The sequence below is a fragment of the Pogona vitticeps genome, chromosome 5, assembly GCF_051106095.1.
Source record: "Pogona vitticeps strain Pit_001003342236 chromosome 5, PviZW2.1, whole genome shotgun sequence".
NCBI lineage: Eukaryota > Metazoa > Chordata > Lepidosauria > Squamata > Agamidae > Pogona > Pogona vitticeps.
In genome coordinates, this window is record NC_135787.1 from 147,557,218 (window position 1) to 147,578,459 (window position 21,242).

The 21,242-nt window shown below is 39.6% G+C and overlaps 1 protein-coding gene and 1 long non-coding RNA gene across 12 annotated transcripts in view; one reads left to right on the forward strand and one right to left on the reverse strand.

Annotated features, from left to right (window-relative positions):
* Positions 1 to 3,184: 3,184 nt before the first annotated feature.
* The window catches only part of CAPS2 (calcyphosine 2), a 47,511-nt gene continuing 29,453 nt past the window's right edge, over positions 3,185 to 21,242 (reverse strand). For 10 of the 11 annotated variants that reach the window (XM_078376924.1, XM_020804475.3, XM_073000364.2 and 7 more), the window contains 6 exons: positions 20,979 to 21,097; positions 18,411 to 18,487; positions 17,692 to 17,846; positions 11,868 to 11,987; positions 8,492 to 8,588; positions 3,185 to 5,493 (listed from right to left, as the gene is read on the reverse strand). In XM_078376924.1, coding sequence (XP_078233050.1) covers positions 5,318 to 5,493; positions 8,492 to 8,588; positions 11,868 to 11,987; positions 17,692 to 17,846; positions 18,411 to 18,487; positions 20,979 to 21,097 — 744 coding nt within the window. In that variant the 3' untranslated portion in view covers positions 3,185 to 5,317. Of the gene's footprint in view, positions 5,494 to 8,491; positions 8,589 to 11,867; positions 11,988 to 16,063; positions 16,172 to 17,691; positions 17,847 to 18,410; positions 18,488 to 20,978; positions 21,098 to 21,242 lie in introns of those variants that run through there. The other variant, XM_020804533.3, reaches the window with a different exon arrangement.
* On the forward strand, positions 12,643 to 15,038 carry LOC144583345 (uncharacterized). Its single transcript, XR_013537088.1, has 2 exons — positions 12,643 to 13,343; positions 14,385 to 15,038. It is a non-coding gene; the product is annotated as an uncharacterized LOC144583345 (long non-coding RNA).

A 21,242-nucleotide genomic window follows, 5' to 3' on the forward strand; every position in this document is an offset into this window, starting at 1 on the left:
TTCTGGGAGTTGTAGTCCAAGAACATCTGGAGGCCCAAAGTTGGTGACCACTGACCTAAACTATCAACCTTCTCATTCTGTGACCACTACAGAGGGTTTCCTTGCTTTTTGGATTCCTTCCCCCCCATTTCCAATGAGTCTTGGGGGGATTCCTTGCTTTTTGGATTTCCCCCCATTTCCGATGGGTCTTGGGGAGTTTGTTTGCTTTTTAGTTTTTTCCCCCCATTTCGGATCTTGCACGATCTGTTTGATTGCTTTTTGCTTTGTCTTGTTTGCATTTGCAATGGGTCTTGCACAGCTCATTGGTTTTTGGTTTGTTTTCTTTGCATTAGGTCTTGCACGCTTGCTTTTTTGCTTTGTCTTGTTTACATTTGCAATGGGTCTTGCACAGTTGGTTGTTTTTCTCCCCCCCCCCTTTCAGCTGGATGGGATTAATCACATTTCCAACCGGTCTTGCAGTGATTTTTGTGTGATTTTTTTTCCTTCGGCCAGAACGGATTAATCACATTTCAATGCATTCCAATGGGAAATGGTGCTTTGACTTACAACCATTTCGAGTTACGACCATCTTCCTGAATCAATTAAGTTCGTAAGTCAAGGCACCACTGTATTTATAAATTTATAGGGATTCAACAAAGGTATTCCCCAGACTCTGACTTTGTTCTAATGAAGTAATTGTACTACATTTTTCTATTTGTGTCCAGCATTATGTTTGATTGAAAGAAAAACATGGCTAATATAGTCAAGAAAGTTCACCAGTGTTTCTTTACCATCACAAATACAGACATTCAAATCTGTCTAATGATTTAATATTCTCCATTCCAAAGATATTGAACATGGTTTTTATGTAATAGGCATTGACGTGACAGAAGGAAAAGCTCCAGATTCACTTTGACGAGGATTAAGACATTTCACACCCTTCAGATATTGTTAAGCTTGAACTCTCATGAGTCCCAGGCACCTTGGCCAATGATCAGAGAAGTTGGGAGGTGGAATCTTATAATCAGAGAGCTGAAGGTCCCATACTCCTTTAAAAGGATAGGAAATTTAGATAGTAAAAACTATGATTCTATTCAACATTTTTGAGCTATCAACAATGTTCCTCTGTTGCTAGGAAATTCTGCCTTTCTTATATATCACTGCCCCCTTAATCAAGAAAGACTGTTTAGCAATTTCTACTATATGAAAAACAGTAAGAGCTAAAAACTTCTATTCATGAATTATATTAAAAGAATTAACAACAATACAGACCAAAACATACATATGTAATAAAGACATAAGACATAAGACATAAGACATAAGAAATTTATTTGTCATTGCGCTCACAAGTGGGTGCAACGAAATGAGGTGCTCTTCCCCAAGGTAAAACTGGACAACACTACAAAAAAAAGTTAAAATATACACAACTTTCACCATCCAAATATAGATACCCCGTTTTCTCTCAGCAATTAAAATCCACCAAAAACCTATGGCCCCACATTTAAACTCAATACTGCACTTGGGTAAAAACTGTTCTTGAATCTGCTTGTCCTTGCTTTCAATACCCTGAATCTCCTTCCTGATGGTAATAGTTTAAAGAGCTGATATCCCGGATGAGAGGAGTCTTTCAGTATGTTAGATATCTTCCTCTTACATCTGTTCTTATACAATTCTTCCAAAGAGGGGAGTGAACAGCCAATGATATTTTGGGCCGTCTTAATCACCCTTTGAATTGCCTTTTTCTCTGCCACTGTGCAGCTCGTGAACCATACACAGAGACAGTAGGATAATATGCTCTCAATCGAACTCCTATAGAAGGTGATTAACAAACTCTCAGTCAATTGTTGCTTTCTAAGAATCCTTAGAAAATACAACCGTTGTTGTGCCTTCCTGATTAATGCAGCGGTGTTTGCACTCCAAGTCAGGTCATTTGTTATGATAGTCCCAAGAAACTTACATTCAACCACCTGTTCCACACAAACTCCATCTATATACAGTGGCTGAATGTCTGCTCTTTTTTTCCTATAGTCCACTATGAATTCCTTGGTTTTTTGGATGTTAAATAAAAGATTGGTTTTTTTGCACCAGCGGGATAGCTGTAATACCTCGTCCCGATACGCAGACTCATCATCCCCAGAGATAAGTCCTACTAGTGTAGTATCGTCTGCAAATTTGATAATCCTATTACTGGGATGGTTATTGGTGCAATCCGATGAATAAATGGAGAACAGTAGTGGACTAAGGACACAGCCTTGTGGAGTGCCAGTGCTGAGTATCTTGTCAGTAGAGATGTAGTCATTCAGTTTAACCCTTTGTGGACGATTTGTTAAAAAATCCAAAATAAACTCTCATAAGGTAAAGGTTCCCCTTGACATTTAGTCCAATCGTGTCTGACTCTAGGGTGTGGTGCTCATCCCCATCTCCAAGCCGTAGAGCCAGTGTTTGTCCATAGACAGTTCTGTGGTCACGTGGCCAGTGCGACTAGACACGGAACACCATTACCTTCCCACCAAGGTGGTACCTATTTATCTACTCGCATTTACATGCTTTCGAACTGCTAGGTTGGCAGGAGCAGGGACAAGCAATGGGAGCTCACTCGATCTTATGACTGCTGGTCTTCTGACCTTGCAACACAGAGGCTTCTGCAGTTTAATCCGCAGCACCACCACATCCCTAATAAACTCTCCCACTACATAATAAAGATGAAGCTTGGTAATAAAGTCTCTAGTAAGTTACGGTACATACTTAACTAGGACATTACTCTAATTACCAAGATTGCTCTCCTAAAACAGACAAACTATTCAGAATTAATAAGAGCTATATGATTTTAAACAATAGCAGCTCATGATTGGAGTGGGTTGCAAGTCCACATTGTCATTTTAAGGTGAGACATCCCCTATTCTGATCATTATATCAGGTCTATAAAGGGACAATAATATACAGTACATGTTAGCAGCATGAAGTGTGGACTTGTGCAATAATAACTGTGTGCCATCAAGTCAATTCTGGCTAATGGCAATCCTTTCCAGGGTTTTTGAATGAACATTAAACCACTTTTTCAAGATGAATTCAGTCATCCTTTATATTAACTTTGATTAAAAATAACCAAATAATGGTGAATCACAGTAACAATATACATGCAAATCACATACTTTAGAAAAATATTAAGGTATTAAATGAATTTTAGATGCAATCAGGAATCTGTGTGTTTTTAAATCAAAATTTATTGCTTTAGAATAGTTATGCTGCCTAAAATGAAATACATTTTTGTGATAAAATGAAATGTATCTTAGAAAATCTTAAGAGAGTATATGGGTAGATATTGCCTTAGTGCTAAGAAACAAAATGAGTTATGTGAATTAGTGTTAAATATGTATGAATTTCAGTGTCCATGTTTAATTATACTCTTACTGCTACTGTGAGATGCTAGTCAGTTTAGGTACATTTTCCTAAGATTAGATAGCAAGGTTAGCTTTTAAAATGCCCTGAAAAGATCTAAGACCTGTCCATTAATTGGCTGGTAGCAATGCAAAAATATAGTAAAGGGTTGAAAGCAATCACCAACAGATGCACCGATAGAATTCTGAAGTGTGGATTCTCAAGGTCAAACGTTATGATACAGTAAAGTATAGTTAGAAGGGGAGCTCCCTTTGTAGGTAAATGATGATTGCTTATACTGGTACAATATTTTTTGAATGCAGAACATGGCAAAAACATGGCTTGTTTTTGTTTTGTGATTAGTCATTAGGATGCAAACATAGGCTTGTACAGGAATGAAGCTCTAAAGAAATTCATCTGTGGAGGGAAAATGTTTATCACCTTAAAAAACTATAAAATTGGCTTCTCATACAGATTGGACCTCAGGGACAGGTAGGAAATTACAATTCTCTGATCTATATGAATTATAACCTTGATACAGCACTCCCCTGTACAGTATTTGTTTTGAGGTTTTTTCTGCCCCCCTCCCTTTCTACCTTCAAGAGGTTAAAAGTGTTTACTACCAACCTGTAATGAATCTATCAAATCTATCCTACTGTTTGACCATTCCTGCTGCCCTTATTCTTCTATTTATGATGTTTTATTGATTTTGCTGCTGCTGCTGATGATGATGATGATGATGATGTTTCTTGTTTTATAAGTGTACTTTTTCATTGCTGTCAACCACCCAGAGTAGCGCTTCACACTAACTGGGCATCATAAAAGTGGAAACAACAACAACAATAACAACAACGAGAAGGAGGATCCATTTTTTGACTTAGCACTCAATTCCACAATTCACTGATTTAGCAAGCAAAAAGCCTACTGTTTGGTCTGCTGTGCGGATGGGCTGGTTCACTCCTTTTCTGGCAATCACATGATGTAATAGCTGGAATATGCCCCCTCCCAACAAGCTCATTAAGACAAAGAACTGCCAATAACTCAACCCCTAGCCACATTTCTATGTGCCCTATTCCCAGCAAAAAAAGAGCCATATGTTTCAATATAAAGGTAGAGGGTCTGAGTTATTGACAGTTCTTTATCTAACACATTTGGAGACATTAGGGACATTCTAATTTACATCAGTGGTGAAATCTGAAACCTACCAATTCTGAGCTCAATCTAGCCCACACACCACAGGCATGGAGTCAGAAAAATTTTCTTCTTCTTTTTGCACCATCCCAAACTCTGCAATGTTCAGACTGATGAAGACTCCAATGGAGTAAAAAGCTAACTTCTACTTATGATATTTTAGTGGTCTAATAAAGTGTCACCTACCCTTGTATTAATATACTGGGCAGTACGCTATTGATAGTTCCAACTAGGTCAGTCCCATTGACTCTGTTGGATTTACTTTAATTGTAGAGTTATCATCAGTTGATTCAATGAGTTTACTCTGCAGCTAAGAGTAGCAATAGGATACTAATCATTTTTTTAATTAAGGGTACATATTACTAGCTCTTTGAGAAGCAGAAAGATATTCCAAATTTTGTTTAAAAGTTTCATCTGGAGAGTATATACATTTAGAAGAATGTGAACAAACAACACTGTAAAATGTTCACTGAAAGATAATGAGACTTTTCAAGTCAATTTTTTAAACATTTCATTCAAGAAGCTAATATGTCTCATTCTAGTGTTCACTTCCTCACCCATATCAAAACATTGCCTGAAATCCTGTCACACAGTCATGCAAATGATGTAACTTGTAGATGCAAATTTAACAAATCTCTATAGGCATTATCTGTTGCATGCCAAGTCATGTGATTCAGCATGCAATGCATAATGTCTATAGAAATTCCTAAGTCATCACTAAAAGTTGCACCTTTGCATAACTGCACAACAAGATTCCAGCCATTATATTTTAAATTCCCCAAGGATTCTTTAAGATGTTAACAAAATCATCATCATCCATTATTCCTACACTTAATCCTTCATAATAATCTTCAAATTCACAAAATGAAACTTCATTAGGATTACTGCAGGCATCTTCCAGTGTTTCTAGAAATGATGATTTAATTTCTTCCTCTGTTGCATTACCTGTTAAAATATTATTCTGAATTAAGCATTTTATGAAGCATACAAATAATGTAAGAAAAAAGATAGAAAACATTGGCAAAATCAATGAGTATTTTTAAAAGTACATCTAGAATTTAACACAAATTAATTTCTTCTCAACTGAAAATTTTAGGAGGCAAATTAAGTCAGTCAACCTAAGGGAGATTTTTGGTAAGGGAATTTATCTCAAGTGTTTAGCCTATATTGATTCCTAAGCTGTAGATACACTGAAAGATGATGGTAAATAAGACAACTGCTTTTGTATTCCACACTGATAGTTTCTTTTTTTCAAAAACACTTGATAACTGTATCTAAAACAATAATTTTGAACTTACTGTGCATATAATAAATGATACTTCATACACACTTTATATCAAGGTAACATTTGCAGAAGAGATTGCAAAAACACACTTTACTCTGGATGAATTAATGAAACCAGGAATAGTTACCCTGGATTTTTTCTCAAAATAATAAACACTGGCTAAAATCCTGTTGCAGAGCAGTGTTTCTGTAACCTAAAGTTGCACAAGTGGTAATAACTATCACGTCAAAGTGGAAGATAAATTCATGAAGGAGTTCTATATGCATATTGCACAACTAGTCACACTGTGAATTCTACAATCAAATTGCACAGTGCAGACTGCCTAGGCGTACTGCCTGGCAAACTTCCACGGCCATAACGTATGTTACACCAACGGCAATTGGATTTCAGCCACTAATTAAAAGAAGTATTTATATTCCAGAGGACAGTCATGTTAGACTCTTGCAGCTAAATGTAACAAGTACAGTGGGGTCTTGACTTAAGAACGGCTTGAGTTAAGAACATTTTGACTTAAGAACTGCTCTCATAGGAAAATATTGACTTGACTTAAGTACTTAGATTTGAGTTAAGAACTAAAAAAAAACCACGTGGGAGGCAGGGAAAGTGCAAAATTTGAACTTTCAGTTAACTGTTGGCCAGTGAAAAGGGTGCCTGTCTGCTTCCTCACTCCTCCCAGCGTCTAGAGAGTGGATTGGGAGACAGTCTTCAGACTGCCTGGTACTGCCTGGACTGAATTTTCCCTGCCTTCCCTGAACCTTTCTTGACCTAAGAAAAAAAGAAACAAAATATCCCCCTCTAGTGGTCAAAGGCAGAATAGCAGCTTCCCATTAGTTTCTATGGACGGAAAAGAGCAGATACGGATCAAATGGTTTTCAATGCATTCCTATGGGAAATGCAGATTTGACTTGAGAACTTTTTGACTTGAGAACCGCCTTCCAATACGGATTAAGTTCTCAAGCCAAGACCCCACTGTAGTCTTTTTGCATCTTAAAGACCAACATGTTTTATTTGGTATGAGCTTCTGTGAGTGGTAGCTGGCATAAAGAGTAAGTTATCTATCATTCCCATATTTCCCGTATGTAACTGAAATTAGTAAAAAAAACCAGGATGTCATCTATGTATCTATGTCAAAAGTAATTCTGACCATTTTGTTCTACCGTTTCCCCGAAAATAAGACCTAACCTGAAAATAAGACCTAGTTTTTCAGGATGCTCATAATATAAGCCCTACCCCAAAAATAAGCCCCAGTTAAGTGGAACCCTGCCCTCCACCATTGTGCAGCAACCAGAAGAAGATGACCTGACTGTATTTGAATAAAAGTACATGGGAAAAAAATGAAACAACCCCTGAGAATAAGCCCTAATGCATTTTTTGGAGAAAAAATTATTATAAGACCCTGTCTTATTTTCAGGAAAATACGGTAGTAAGCATTTTGTATGATCAAATTACAGTGGTGCCTCACACAACGATGTTAATTGGTTCCAAAAAAATCAACGTTGTGTGAAACATCGTTCTGTGAAACACCATTTCACATAGGAATGCATTGAAAACCGGTTAATCCGTTCCAATTGGAACGGATTGCCATCGTTCAGTGAAAATCCCCATAGGAAACATCGCTGAGTGAAACAATGTTTCCTATATTGGAATGTATTGAAGCCGACTCAATACATTTCAATGCCTTTGCGAAGTCCTTTTTCGCTCCTGTAAAAGTGTCTTACAATGTTTGGACGCTGTTTTAAATGATTGCAATGGTTAGTCCACCTCCTGAAACCTATGCAAGCTGATTTTGGTGTTGTTCTGACACTTCGTTAATTTATGATGATTTTTTATTTTTTCCATTGGAAACCATTAGACAGACCATCCAATGGTTTCCTATGGAGAAAAAACAAAAAATCATCATAAATTAACGAAGTGTCAGAACAACACCAAAATCAGTTTGCATAGGTTTCAGGAGGTGGACTAACCATTGCAATCATTTAAAACAGCATCCAAACATTGTAAGACACTTTTACAGGAGCGAAAAGGGAGATCGTTGTGTGAAAATCCCCCACAGGAAACATCGCTGTGTGAGGCGGCAAATTTAACAGAAAAAGGCATTGTTGTGTGAATTCATCGTTGTGTGAGGCACTCGTTGTGCGAGGCACCACTGTATAGCACTAAAACCTAAAATATTTAGGACGAAATCCAATGTTTGTCACAACGAGAATAAACCTACTCAATCAGCAGAACCTATGTGTTACTGCACCAAGTTCTCACTGATTTAAGTGTGTTAACTCAAGTTGGAACAAAGAGCTACATACAGTCCCCCCCCCCAACAAACAAGTTTGGAATTCCAAAAGTAACATTAGTGACCAACTATTATTTGTGATCTCAGTCCCCTCTAGTCATGTGGTACATGTAGCCATGCAGGAGAAAGTGCATTAGATTCTCATTCCAGCCTGGAAGTAAAAACTGAGATGTCCCCCAAGCTCCATTTTCCATGTTCACCAAAAATATGATATAAAATAAAGGTGGATCAGTCCTGCCCTCCCTAAGTTCAGAGCACTCAAGAACTGCATCATCATTCTCTCATTTTGTGCTAGACACTGGGCCAGTTAGTGAATCAAATATTACAGCTCTGACAACAAGCCAAATCAACAATTGTTATACATTAATCACCTGCTAAGACTTGAGGATGTCTTCTAGCACAATAACATTTCTTTATATCAATCATAGGCACGCTGCCAGTCTTGTTATAATCCAGTTTCATATATGCCTGAATAAAGACAGCAATCAGAAAAGTGTGTGGGAGAGAACAAATGAACATAAATGCTGTTTAAAATGAGAAACATGTACATATTCAAACACAAAACCAAGATGTGAATTTATATTGACTACAAATCTGGACCTGATCAAGATCTAGACAAAGGCAGAACAGAAATTAAATAATTAAGTAAGTACTGGAGTATCTCCAACAGCACTCACTTCACTGGCCTCAAGACTAAATTATCTCTTATTAAAATATATGTTTTATGTCCACAAGTCTGTGCAGCTTCATGTTGTGAATTCAATAGTGCCAATTCATTAACACTTCTTTTTTGTCTGTTGTATAAACAGTAAAGCATTTTCTCACTGACTCACTGATATTCTCACTAACATTTTTTGATGACCCAAAAAAAAGACAAGTTCTCTTCTCTCCACCCCCACAGTACTGTTCAAAGCAGGAGTTATATTTCCACAAAAAGAAATTCTTAAAACTACTATGTTCAAGGACAGTGTAATTAAATACCAAGAAGCATATATTCAGCTTAATATGCAAAACAAGACTGCAGATGAAAGTAGACTGGGGATGAGAGGCTTGCAGTTAAGGATGTGACAGGTTCTTTCCAATATGCAAATTCAACAACCCTGCCTTGTGCATGATCATCTGACTATGAGAACTGATCTACTTTTTGAAAGATTATACAAATTAACTGAAGATATGAAGCAAATAAGAATAGGTCACTATATTATAATTACCCCCTCATTACCATATTCTGAGATTTTTTTAAAAAATGGTTAACTCCAATATGCCTTGTTTCTATGCTGCTGCTCATCCACTGATGGAGACAAATTGCCAGACTAATGGTAAAATCCTTAATCTTTCTCCCAAGACAGGGACCCACGTTGGCTTTCAATATAGTGTTAAAAAACATTATTGCTAAAATACAGCAAGTTACAAGTATTAAAATATAACTAAAACCAATAAAATATTGAGACTGTTAATATTAAAAATTTCAAAACATATCAACAGAAATATTAATGATACTTTACATTAAAAATGAAAAAGAAAATCAGCACATATAGTTAAAACTCCTCCCTTCAGTAGGCCATCAATTGGAGAAGGCCTGCCTAAATAAAAAGGTATTTGTATGACAATGGAAGATCAAGAAGAAGGAGGACATCCTAGCTTCACTTGGCAGAGTTCCGAGCAGCCATGTCCTCAACGAACAAGCTTTGGAAGGTAATTGGACCAAGAAAAGGGTATTTTTGTTGCAGATGTCAAATATTTATTTATTTTATTTATTTATTTTATTTATATCCTGCCTATCTAGTCGATAGACCACTCTAGGCGGCTTACAACATGGGATAGCACTATAAAAACAACAGAATTACATAATAGAAAACTTTCAACCATTGGGTTAAAACATTAGGAAAGAAAAGAGAAGGGGATCAGGAATTAACTAGGAGGGAAGGCCTGCCGAAACATCAATGTTTTTAATTGCTTTTTGAAAATACCGAGCGAGGGGGACGCGCGAATATCAGGGGGAAGGTTGTTCCAGAGGCGAGGAGCCACCGCCGAGAAGGCCCAATTTCTTGTCTTTTCCTTCCGGGCCTCCCTCGGCGTTAGGCTCCTCAGCCTCACCTCCTGGCTCGCGCGAGTGACACGGGTAGATCTTGGTGGTAGAAGGCGTTCTGCCAAGTATCGAGGCCCTAAACCGTTTAGGGCTTTGTACGTAAGCGTCAACACTTTGAAGTCGATGCGGAATCTGATGGGCAGCCAATGCAATGCGGCCAGAGTGGGTGAGATGTGTTGGAATTTTTTCACCCCACTGAGGAGTCTGGCCGCCGCATTCTGCACCACCTGAAGTTTCCGCAACAGCCTCAAAGGCAGCCCCATGTAGAGCGCATTACAGTAGTCTAATACAAAGCCCAGACAGCCTTTTTTTTTCTTTCTTTCTTCTTCATAATCTGCATGTGTCATACAGAACTTTATAGCTCACAACCAGCATTATGAATTGTGCCCATAGATAGACTGCTCACTGGTGGGGACAGCAGCTGATAAGCAGGCTTCCTTTAAAAATGAATCAGGAAAATTGTTAAATCAGAAAAATTTCATTGGTTCAGGAAAGTTCAGGTCCTCCAGTTCAGAACACTCTGAATCAACAAATCAGCCATTTTTATTCATTTCCTGGTTTGTTTTTTTATCTATGCCCACCTCTAGCCAAAATATAGTGCATAGCAGCTGTTAGAAGTGCTCTGATTAGAAATAATATTAGAAACTTGTTCAGTGTAAGGCACCAAAGTAAATAATACAGAATCAAACCCATTAAGTATATCAATGACTGAATAATATGTTGCCTTCACTGGCTATAGTTCCAACATTATTTATTGTTGAGCAGCTGAATACAAACCAATAGGACATGCCAAGATAATTAAGGCAGCAAACACTGATATAAAAAGGAAATACAAGGACAAAATTGCGATATATTCTCTGATGTAAGGGTCTACTACTCTCAGCTTTCCCCATTAGACTAGAATGATGTTTAGTCTGAACTGGGGATGATTCTCAGGCGTTACAACCAACGTATTATGCTGCTTTTCACAGGAACAGGCCTTCCCCTTACTGAAGCAGTAACTTGTTCCCTCCACATCGCTGATCAGCTTCCAACAGATTCTGGAACATTATGAGACTAGCAAATACACTGTTGGCCTCTTTCTTTTTTCTCCTGGAGCAGGGGTCTCCAAACTTTTCAGTGTGAGGGCCCCATCATATATGTTCCACATTTTCAAGAGCCAAAGGAACACACATGTGGATATGCGTACACACACACATGCATGTGTGCACGGCTAGAAGGGAACGGACCTGATCCTGTGACATTTGCTGGGCTGGATAAAAAGGCAAGGCAAGCTGGATGTGGCCCGCAAGCTGTAGTTTGGAGAATTCTGTCCTAGAGCAAGTAGCTAACTAGCACCCAGGACTTGTATGCCTCAGACTGGCACATTTGCCACAAGATCCAGATACCAAGATGCCCATGCTTGTTTGGCTTGATCTTTTATTTGCTGCATCCATTTACCATTGAGAAAGTTTTCAATAAACTTCAACACAGACAAGTGGCTGTGTTCTTTCTCAAGATATCTTTTACCTTGGTTACCTGGAGGTCTTGAATGTGCAAGTTAAAACAGCTGGTTTATAAAATTAATAAGCAACTGTATTAATTATATGCATGCATGCATGCACATGTATGTATGTATGTATGTATTATAGAATGACTATATAATTGAAATAACATACTTTTCTGACGAATGCTTTTCTGTATTCATTCATTTCTCCAAGAACAGCACGAGTAAAATCAACATAATCAACGTCCCCATTACTGTTGCCATCAAGTATTAGCCACAAAGATTCAAAATCCTAAAATTTAATGAGTTGATATTTATCACACAGAAAACACAAGATAAGCATTATCACAAACAGTAGCAAAGTTCAAGTTATTGCTTAAGGCAGAGCCTTCATTTGAACATTAGAACGTATGGAAGAGCTGACTTCCGAATCCCCACTGATTCAATGAGCCTACTCTAGTTGCAATTTACAATGACAAGCAAAAGGATTTCAGGCTCTGTTGTAAAAAAACAGTTAGTACTTTTGAAGTGTATCTAAGCTGTGAGATATTTCTTTGAGGTTTCAAATGTACATAGTTTTTTTTAGCTCAAAGTGTGTGATGGCTATAACTTTGTTTACATAATGATAACCAGTTTAAAAACTGGCCCTAGACTGCCATGTAACCAGGCTGACAATATCTTATGTTACAAAATATTTCATGAAATGTTCACATTGTGTAGTGCAAAGAGGACAACCCACATTGAGTTGCCTATTTACTTCTTCAAGCAGGAATGGCTGATCAGATCAGAGGTCTCCATGGCTCTCCCTAAAGGAGGCAACCCTTACGCAATTAGTTCTTTTCTTCAGCCACAGATGCAGAAGTACTAGAAATAAGAAAGGAGAATGGCAAAAGGACATACAAAAGATAGGTTGGATGGCACTATATTGGTAAGAACTGCATCCCAGGATGGGGAGGATGTCTTCCTTTCACAACAGAAAACACACATCTCACTATAAGCACCAATGTTTCTTTTTGGGGGGTAGAAGAGGAAGACAACTTACAAATCAGGACTTACCAAAGCTAGTTAAGTCCTAGGAAGAGTTGCTAAGAAGGAAGTCTACAGTTAGTGCTGAATGTGACAAAAGTGGCCACACTTCTAGTGGAGCAGGTGGTAACCATCCCCAGTCACTTTAGGCCAGAAATCTGGTAGCAAGTGAAAATTCACACTTTCAGCAATATGGTCAAGGTAAATTTCGAGACTTTCTTGCAGCTGGCTAGGGGGACACAGATAGGAAGCCAGATTTCTTTTGAAGTGTTTTGTCCTTTTTAGGCACATTGTATTGGCCCATTTGACATCCAGCTTGTGCTATTCTTCTGCCATTGGCCCAGAAGGTGGAGGAAGGTGGCACTTGTATAGAAAGAATACAAATTAAGCAATTCAGATGCAAATGAAGGCTTGAGTCTACAAACTACTGTACTTTTTGAATTTCTGGATGGACAGAAAGTGCCTATACAGTTCTGATACACTTCTAGGCAAGGCTAATGCTAAAAGAAGTAAAACTTTCTATGACAGAAATTTCAGAGACACTTGTCTCAGTGGTTCAAAAGGTGGTCTAGATATGATCAGATAGAGTCCATGAGTTTTTGCAAAAATAAAACTAAAAGAGGTGTGTGAGGGTTCGTTGGGGTGGGCTGTTTTCTCCTCAATAAACGGACGAGGCATTGGCGGTAGGTCAAAAGGTTCTGCATTTATTTCAACATTAACATCAACTGGGTTTCCCCCCACAAAGGGGTTCAGGGATTCTTGTAAAACATGACTTGGTTTCAACGGTGTCCATAAACTATGTACAAAGGGGTTCGTCGTCTCTGGATTCCAGGGGCCGGTTGTAGGTGGCACCGACCCCAGTCCAGGGTCCAAAGCTTCTTCCAAGGAGATCAAGGGTAGTGTCTCCTCGTCCCCACTCCAGCCATCCCAGGAGGATCCCTCTCCTCCATCTGTACCCCAAGGGCCGGGTAACCCCCCAGCTTCCTCAGTTCGGCGATATGCCATTGTTTCTTTCTTTCAAGTTCTCTGGCAACAGCCTCTCTTTCTTCGCGAAGCTTTCTCCTCCACTCCTTCGCTTCCGTTTCCCCCCAATAAGATGGTCGGGGTTTCAATCCGAGCTGCCGGCGTTTTTCCGCCTCCTCATGAGGAACCCTGACCTGTTCCCACTTATGGGCCCAGGGGTCCTCCATCCACACCCACTCCCAACCGCCCGGAATATCCCTCGCTCTCCCCCTTATATCCCCTACCCCTGCTTCAATCTCCTCCCCTCTTTTTCCCGCCTGAACTCGCCCCGGTTCCCGGGTGATTTTTAACTCCTTCATGACCTCCTCTAGGTCAGTGGTTCTTAACCTTTGTTACTCGGATGCTTTTGAACTGCAACTCCCAGAAACCCCAGTCAGGACAGCTGGTGGTGAAGGCTTCTGGGAGTTGCAGTCCAAAACTCCTGAGTAACCCAAGGTTAAGAACCAGTGCTCTAGGTCATGAGTGTCCACCCCCTTGTTTAGGGTAAGGGATCCGACGCATTCTTTTCCCCAATCAGGGGTCTCCACTCCTTTCTCTTCCCGTCGCGGTGGGGATGGCGGGGGGGATGTCTGTGTCTGGTGGGTACTCTTCGGGAGCAGCGGCACTCCTACCATAGCCTCCATTTTGGGAGCCTCACAAGGTGGTCACAAAGTTTTTGTACTTTGTGATGCCATCAGTCTGCATATGACAAGTTTAATCATTTACTCACTATGGCATCAATAAATTGTTGCGGAATGGAAAATCTGAGGAATCATGTCTAGCCATTTAAAATGCTACCTGAAAGCCCTGTGGTAAATCCAGGCTGTGGGGAGGGGGTTTTCAGGTCATTTTAAATTTAGTATTTTAATGGCTTTGCTTAACAGCTGATTAACATTTTCTATGTTGAACAGTCTGGAGAATAAGGCAGAGCTAAGCCCTGCTTTCTGTTTTTCCTCTTCAGAAATTCCCCCTTCATCTCTTTTAATAGGGCAGACACAGAGGATCACTCTTCCAGATGAGTGCAGGTTCTAATGTTTGCTGCATCCTAGCTCCCTCTACCCGCAGTTCCTCTCATACTTCAGCAATAAACAGCTTCATCCAGTAAAGAAATTCCAGATGGAGAAAAATTCCACCTATGATGGGAAGATGGATGGTCCCTGGTTGAGGATCCCCTGCTACTCACCCCCTTCTTGGTTACAGTAGTTTTGCCCAGGTCTATACATTGTCTTTTTAATGATGCAAGTTGCCTTAGGTTCTTTTTAAGGAGAAAGGCAGTAGGTAGGTAGGTAGGTAGGTAGGTAGGTAGGTAGGTAGGTAGGTAGGTAGGTAGGTAGGTAGGTAGGTAGGTAGGTAGGTAGGTAGGTAGGTAGGTAGGTAGGTAGGTAGGTAAGTAAGTAAGTAAGTAAGTAAGTAAGTAAGTAAGTAAGTAAGTAAGTAAGTAAGTAAGTAAGTAAGTAAGTAAGTAAGTAAGTAAGTAAGTAAGTAGATGGGGCTTCATGGCAGATATCCTTGGAGGAACAGAAAGGCTTCAGTTCCTTCTCAGTTATACTCATAGCCCAGTCTGAAATGATGGCGGCAGAGGCAATATTTTCTGTTGGGCAGGGGTAAGTCTTTTGTTCCTTATCTCAGCCACAGTCTGGGTCTGCTAGGATGAGTGGATGAGGAAAGAAAGCAGAGCAGAAAAACACAGCAGAGCTGTGCAGAAGTTGATTCCCCCCCCCCCTTCGGAGTACAGTAAAATATAAAGAGAAATATAAAGTTACAATGGCAAGAAAGACCAATAAGCAACCTGTGAGAAACAGAGGTATAAACAGGAAATGACTGAGCAAGAGTTGCTGTCTTTCAATAGGGGGAGCCATGGAGACATCTGGTTGGTCTGTTGTTCTCATCTATAAAAATGAGTAGCAGGGGAACAGAATCTGTACGATGTCCTCATAAATTATACAAAAATTACAAGAATAACAAGAAAAGTCTTAAGCATCCAGGAAAGACTTGTCCTGAAAACCTACTCTATTAGTCATTCTCCATATGTGGAGAACAGTGAAGCAATGTGTCTTCTGTATGTGTGGCTTCACCACATTGTAAAGGACCCTGATTTTTTAGAGTCCTCAAACTCATGGAGACTTTCCATGAGTTTCAGATGGTCTTTTTTTCAGAACGTCATTCTCCACATCAAAGGCCGACAACAACAGAGGATGAAGCCACCAATCTTAACATGTTCAGATTCAATACTTTCTAAATGCCAGAACAGGCCCTGTGTTGCTCACACTGGCTTCATTAAAAATTGCTTAACAGATCATATTGTTTTCAAAGGAAACATTTCAGAAGATAAACCATTTTCTGCTATGATGACATCCCTGGAAATGCAACAGGTCTGAATCTTTCCTTCGTCTTCTGAGGCACAGACACTTCCCATAAGCCTTCTTACCTCGATCCATCTGGTCATTCCTGCGGTAATAGCACAGAACCAGGTCTTTTACTTCCTCATACCTGAAATGCTGCTACTGCAATGTGCCAAAGAGCAGGAACATGGGAAAATGCAGTTTTAGTACGTATGTATGTTCCCTTTAAAAACACACAGACCATTGCTCCTGGCAACAGGAACTATGCACTGTGGTTTTTTTCCACAGCACCTCAAGTCCATACTACAGATGTCAAAAATGCCTGAAAACATTTTCCTTACTGCCTTGTGTCTGAGATGCTGCCATAGCAACAGTTCAGGAAGAGACCAAGTTGTCTCTCTTCTTTCCTTCCTATCGTCACTGCAGTAGTGGCAGCAGTGGCCAAGCAAGTGGGTGGGTTGAAATTCTTCTCTGTCTTATATTAGAATCTAAGTCAGTAAAAATTTAGAAGGAAATGAGAGTTGGTTTGTAATACATTCCCATGGCCAACTAGCTCAATTTCAACAACTACTGAGGCAAGGATTCCAAAAGAATTCCAAGAGAACTGACTGAAAAACAGGATGCTTCATCAGGGGCAACCTTCCTTATTATGAGGAACATTGCCTGACATATTCCTTAGAGACTTGAGAGAAAGCACACTGATTCTTAACAACTTGCTGGCTAAAATCCTGTTGCTTAGCATAGTAAATCACACTAGAATAGATTCACTCAATTAATAACATTTATGGAGGGGTTAAACTTACTAAATCCCCACTGAGTAATGGGTTTACTCTAGAGAAGCTTACAATAAGCAACAGAGTTTCAGCCACTGTTTCACAACAAACAATTTTCAGAACTGTTTGTAAAATCAATTAACAAAGCTTTTGTCCTGGATTATTCCTTTCTAATGGGATGTGGTGGCACTGCAGGTTAAACCGCAGAAGCCTCTGTGCTGCAGGGTCAGAAGACCAGCAGTTGTAAGATCAACTCCAAGCAACGGAGTGAGCTCCTGTCGCTTGTCCCAGCTCCTGCCAACCTAGCAGTTTGAAAGCATGTAAATGAAAGTAGATAAATAGGTTCTACCTCGGTGGGAAGGCAACAGCGTTCCGTGTCTAGTCACGCTGGCCACATGACCATGCAAACTTTCTATGGACAAACGCTGGCTCTACGGCTTGGAGATGGGGATGAGCACCGCGCCCTAGAGTCGAAAGACTGGACTAAATGTGAAGGGGAACCTTTACCTTTACCTATTCCTTTCTAAGTTATCTATTCTACTGATGTTATTCTGTGATCTACAAATAAACACAACCTTTTCCTTTAACTCCTCTAAATCAGTATATGAAGGATGAACAATATGAAAGAAGAGATATGGAAAAAGACAAGTTTCTCTCTACCCTCTTCCTTCCTGATCTATTTTCCAACAAAAGGTACACTTCACCTTCTACTCTGGGGAAGCAATACTTCAGAGAGCACTGGTGGAAGTTTGCGCCAGCATAAAACAGTGTACTTTTTAAAAAGAGAACTGCAGATTATGTTCAAATGGGGGTGGGAAGATCTGCTTAGGATAGTGTACGGATGACTATGTACCTCTTCAGAAATGTCTAGATGAAACGTTTTCAGTGCTTGCCTGAAGTCTTCTTTCGTAAGAATTCCATTTTGTTTTTTTTCTAGTTCTCGAAAGTATTTTCCTAATCCTGTAACAATACGAACTCCTCTTTTGTTTAGTTTTTCTCTTAACTTTTCTAGAAAGAAGACAAAAACAGAAAATACTTCCATGAAGATTTCTTTTATTGAAACTGCTTATTTTCAAAAAGCGCAAGATATTACATGCATAGATATACGCATAGAGTCAGACCCGTGGCCCACTTAGCCCACCACAACCTGCCCTGATTTGAATTCATGATGTGAAGTTTTAGGAAGAGATCTTTCTCATTTCTTCACAAAGTGGGCACTTTTCACTGGAATTGCCGAATATTCAGTACCAGAATGTATGTACAGAAAGTGTGCTCCATCTGGACGATTTCTTAAAACCGCCTAGAGTGGTCGCAATGACCAGATAGGCGGGTATAAACGGAATGAATGAATGAATGAATAAATGAATAAATAAATAAATATAAAAGTATAATCACAGCATTTGTTGTGTGTCAATAAATCATTATATTTCTTATTTACAATCCAAAACCTATTTATTTTGCAGATCCATTAATATTAATAAAATTACTTCGGGATAAACAACAGTCTAGTTGTCATGAAAATACGTTTTCACATCCAGGACACAGAACTTAAAGCAAATAGGATATACAAACCTTGAACCGTGCTAAAAATATCCTTGCTATCACCTTCCTGATTGATGGGATGTTCTTCATTTTCCAGATCAAAAGTCCTATAATATATGTAGTCAGTAAACAGTCATATATCATAAAATGGAAGTTAAATTTTCCAAATATAAAAACTTGAACTATCATTTCACGGGACTGGGGACAGATTTTTGTAATGGAATATGCATGTATATTTTTAATGCAGGGCTGCTAACTTTAAATATTGTAGAGTATAGCAGAACTTAAGCCACGTTACACTTTGCACTAAATTATGTTTCAAATCAGGGTCGGTTGCAGATTTATAGGTCCTGGCCAACCCTCTGATATATTCCTTGTTCTGTCAGTGAGGACCCTACTGGGCTGACCATGCAATTAGACAAGCACTACTAAGAAATCCTCTTATCTCCCTAAGACAATGTTGGAGACACTGACAGAAACTAGCAAGGCAGCTAAACGTAGACACCATAGCAAAGGGGGAAAAAACCCAAACAGAACCTCAGTATTGACATCACTGGTGGTCCCCAACAGACCATGGTCCTGGAAGCTGCCTAAGAATGATACCAAGCCCATGGAAAACTCTTTCCATACATACAGCTCATGCACAAAACTGCCTTCCACCAGCAAACAATGCCTACTGGCTTCCAAGAAAATTTGGAACTAAGAACTGTCCACCTTTACTATATGGCTTTCAGTTATAGAAAGATGGGATAGAGATATTGATTGCAAGTGAAAAGGTAAATGTTTTTACAAGAAATCAGGAGGCTAATTGTTATTTTAAAACTCTAATGGAAGCACAGAATTAGTATCACTCCTAAATTAATGTAGGTCACATGGCACATACCAAATAGCTGGGTATAATCTGATAAACATTTTGAAATACATATGCTTTAGGGCCTTACTTAATAGCACACAAATGTGCCTATGCACACATGCACGTGCATATGAGCACGTGTGTGCATGCGCGTGCGCGCACACACACACACACACACACACACACACACACACACACACACAGGAGACATAGCTGAAAAGCCTCAGTCTAACAGATACTAATTGGATCTATGACAATAACAAACCAAAGAACATGTTCTCTGATGCTGATCTGAAAGCCTTGGCAGGTTCTACTAGCTGAAGGAATGCTGAAGATCACCTAATCCCAGGCTACGTAGGATTTAGAACAGGGGTGTCCAACCTTTCACCTTCCCTGGGCCATATTAGAAGATGAAAATTTGGTTTGGGCCGCACATACATTTGGTCTGGGCCGCATGGGGGGGGCAGCCCTAGCCTTCCTCCGCAGCCCCACTCCAAGTACGCTTACCAGCAGCTGCGATCTCAGACAGCAGAGGCTGCCAGCTTCGACTCCAGCGGCTTTATGGGGCCGGGAGGGGGTCCACCTATTGACAGGGACGGTGCAATGCAGTCACGCAGCCCCCTTGTCCCCTCCCCTCCCCCTCCTTCCTTCCTTCCTTCCCTCTCTCCCCCTCTACTGTTGTGACATGCCCCGGGCACATTCCGGCCGCAAGTGCCAGCAGTGTAACTTGAAACTTTGGAATTTCTTTTAAAATAAAAAATTGCACTGGGCCGCATTACGAGCTGACCTGGGCCGCATGCGGCCCTTGGGCCGCAAGTTGGACAAACCTGATTTAGAACTTTAAAAAACCATTGAAAAGCATATAATACAGATATAATATGATTCACTTAATTCCTTTCTTAATTTTAGCTACTACTTTGCATCGAATACGCATTTCCTTTTACACACTCATTTCTAAATAAACCCACAAGAAGTACAAGAAGGCATGGAAAATTGGTAGCAGAACAAAATAGTGTTTGTCTTATTCCTACATCCTATTTCATGCTTCCCTTTAATATAATATTAAATGTGTTTACTTTTGAGGGGGGAACCTAGACTTTTCCCATAGTTGTTCTTCTTTTAACAGTTAGTGGCCAAATTAGAGCAGGCGCACTGTATCAATCGAACCTATGGAGGTGTTGACTCACTACATCCTCATTGATTCAAAAGACCTATTCTAGTGTGATTTGATTTGCTATGCTAAGCAACAAGATTTTTGCCTTTGTTTTGGTCTATAAACATTCACTGGATGACAATGGAATCTGAAAGCTGAAACGGGAAGCATTGCTGTTTCTTTCCCTTTGCAGGATAAAAGCTTGTAAAGGAGGATCTAGGGCAAGAAAATGGTCTGACAGCTCAGATGCCTCTCACCAATAATAGGCTTCCTCTGCAAAAGCAAAATGAAGTGCACTTAATAAAACAAAGTAGTATGTCTAAAAATCAGACCACAATATATAACATGCAGTTCTGTCTATAGTTTCCACCTGTTTCTCTGGAGCCTTAACTAAACAGAAAGGCTGTGATACACACATCTCAAACACACACACACACAGCACCGCAGCAGCAGCAGCAGCAGCAGCAGCAGCAACAACAGCAGCAACAACAACAACAACAACAATAACAACAGACATCCTGCCTTCCAAAAAAAATTCTACAATGTGCAGTTAGGGAAATAAAATCTGACCAGTTAGTCTGTCTCCACTTACTTGAGAAAAGCTCTAGCAGTTTCATCAATATCTGTGACACGGATTGTAAATACTAGTTTCCTTTTAATACTTTCTTGAAGGCCAGGATGATGAAGGCTCAGAAAAGTTAGGTCTGCTCCCTGTGAGCATAATGTAAGAATGATTTACAAATACTACAAACACAAATTCTATTTTACTATATTCCACAAAATACAACCCAACCATCACTACCACCTTCGCAGACGGTTTTAAATGTGTTTTAGTACTGATTTTACTTACTGTTTT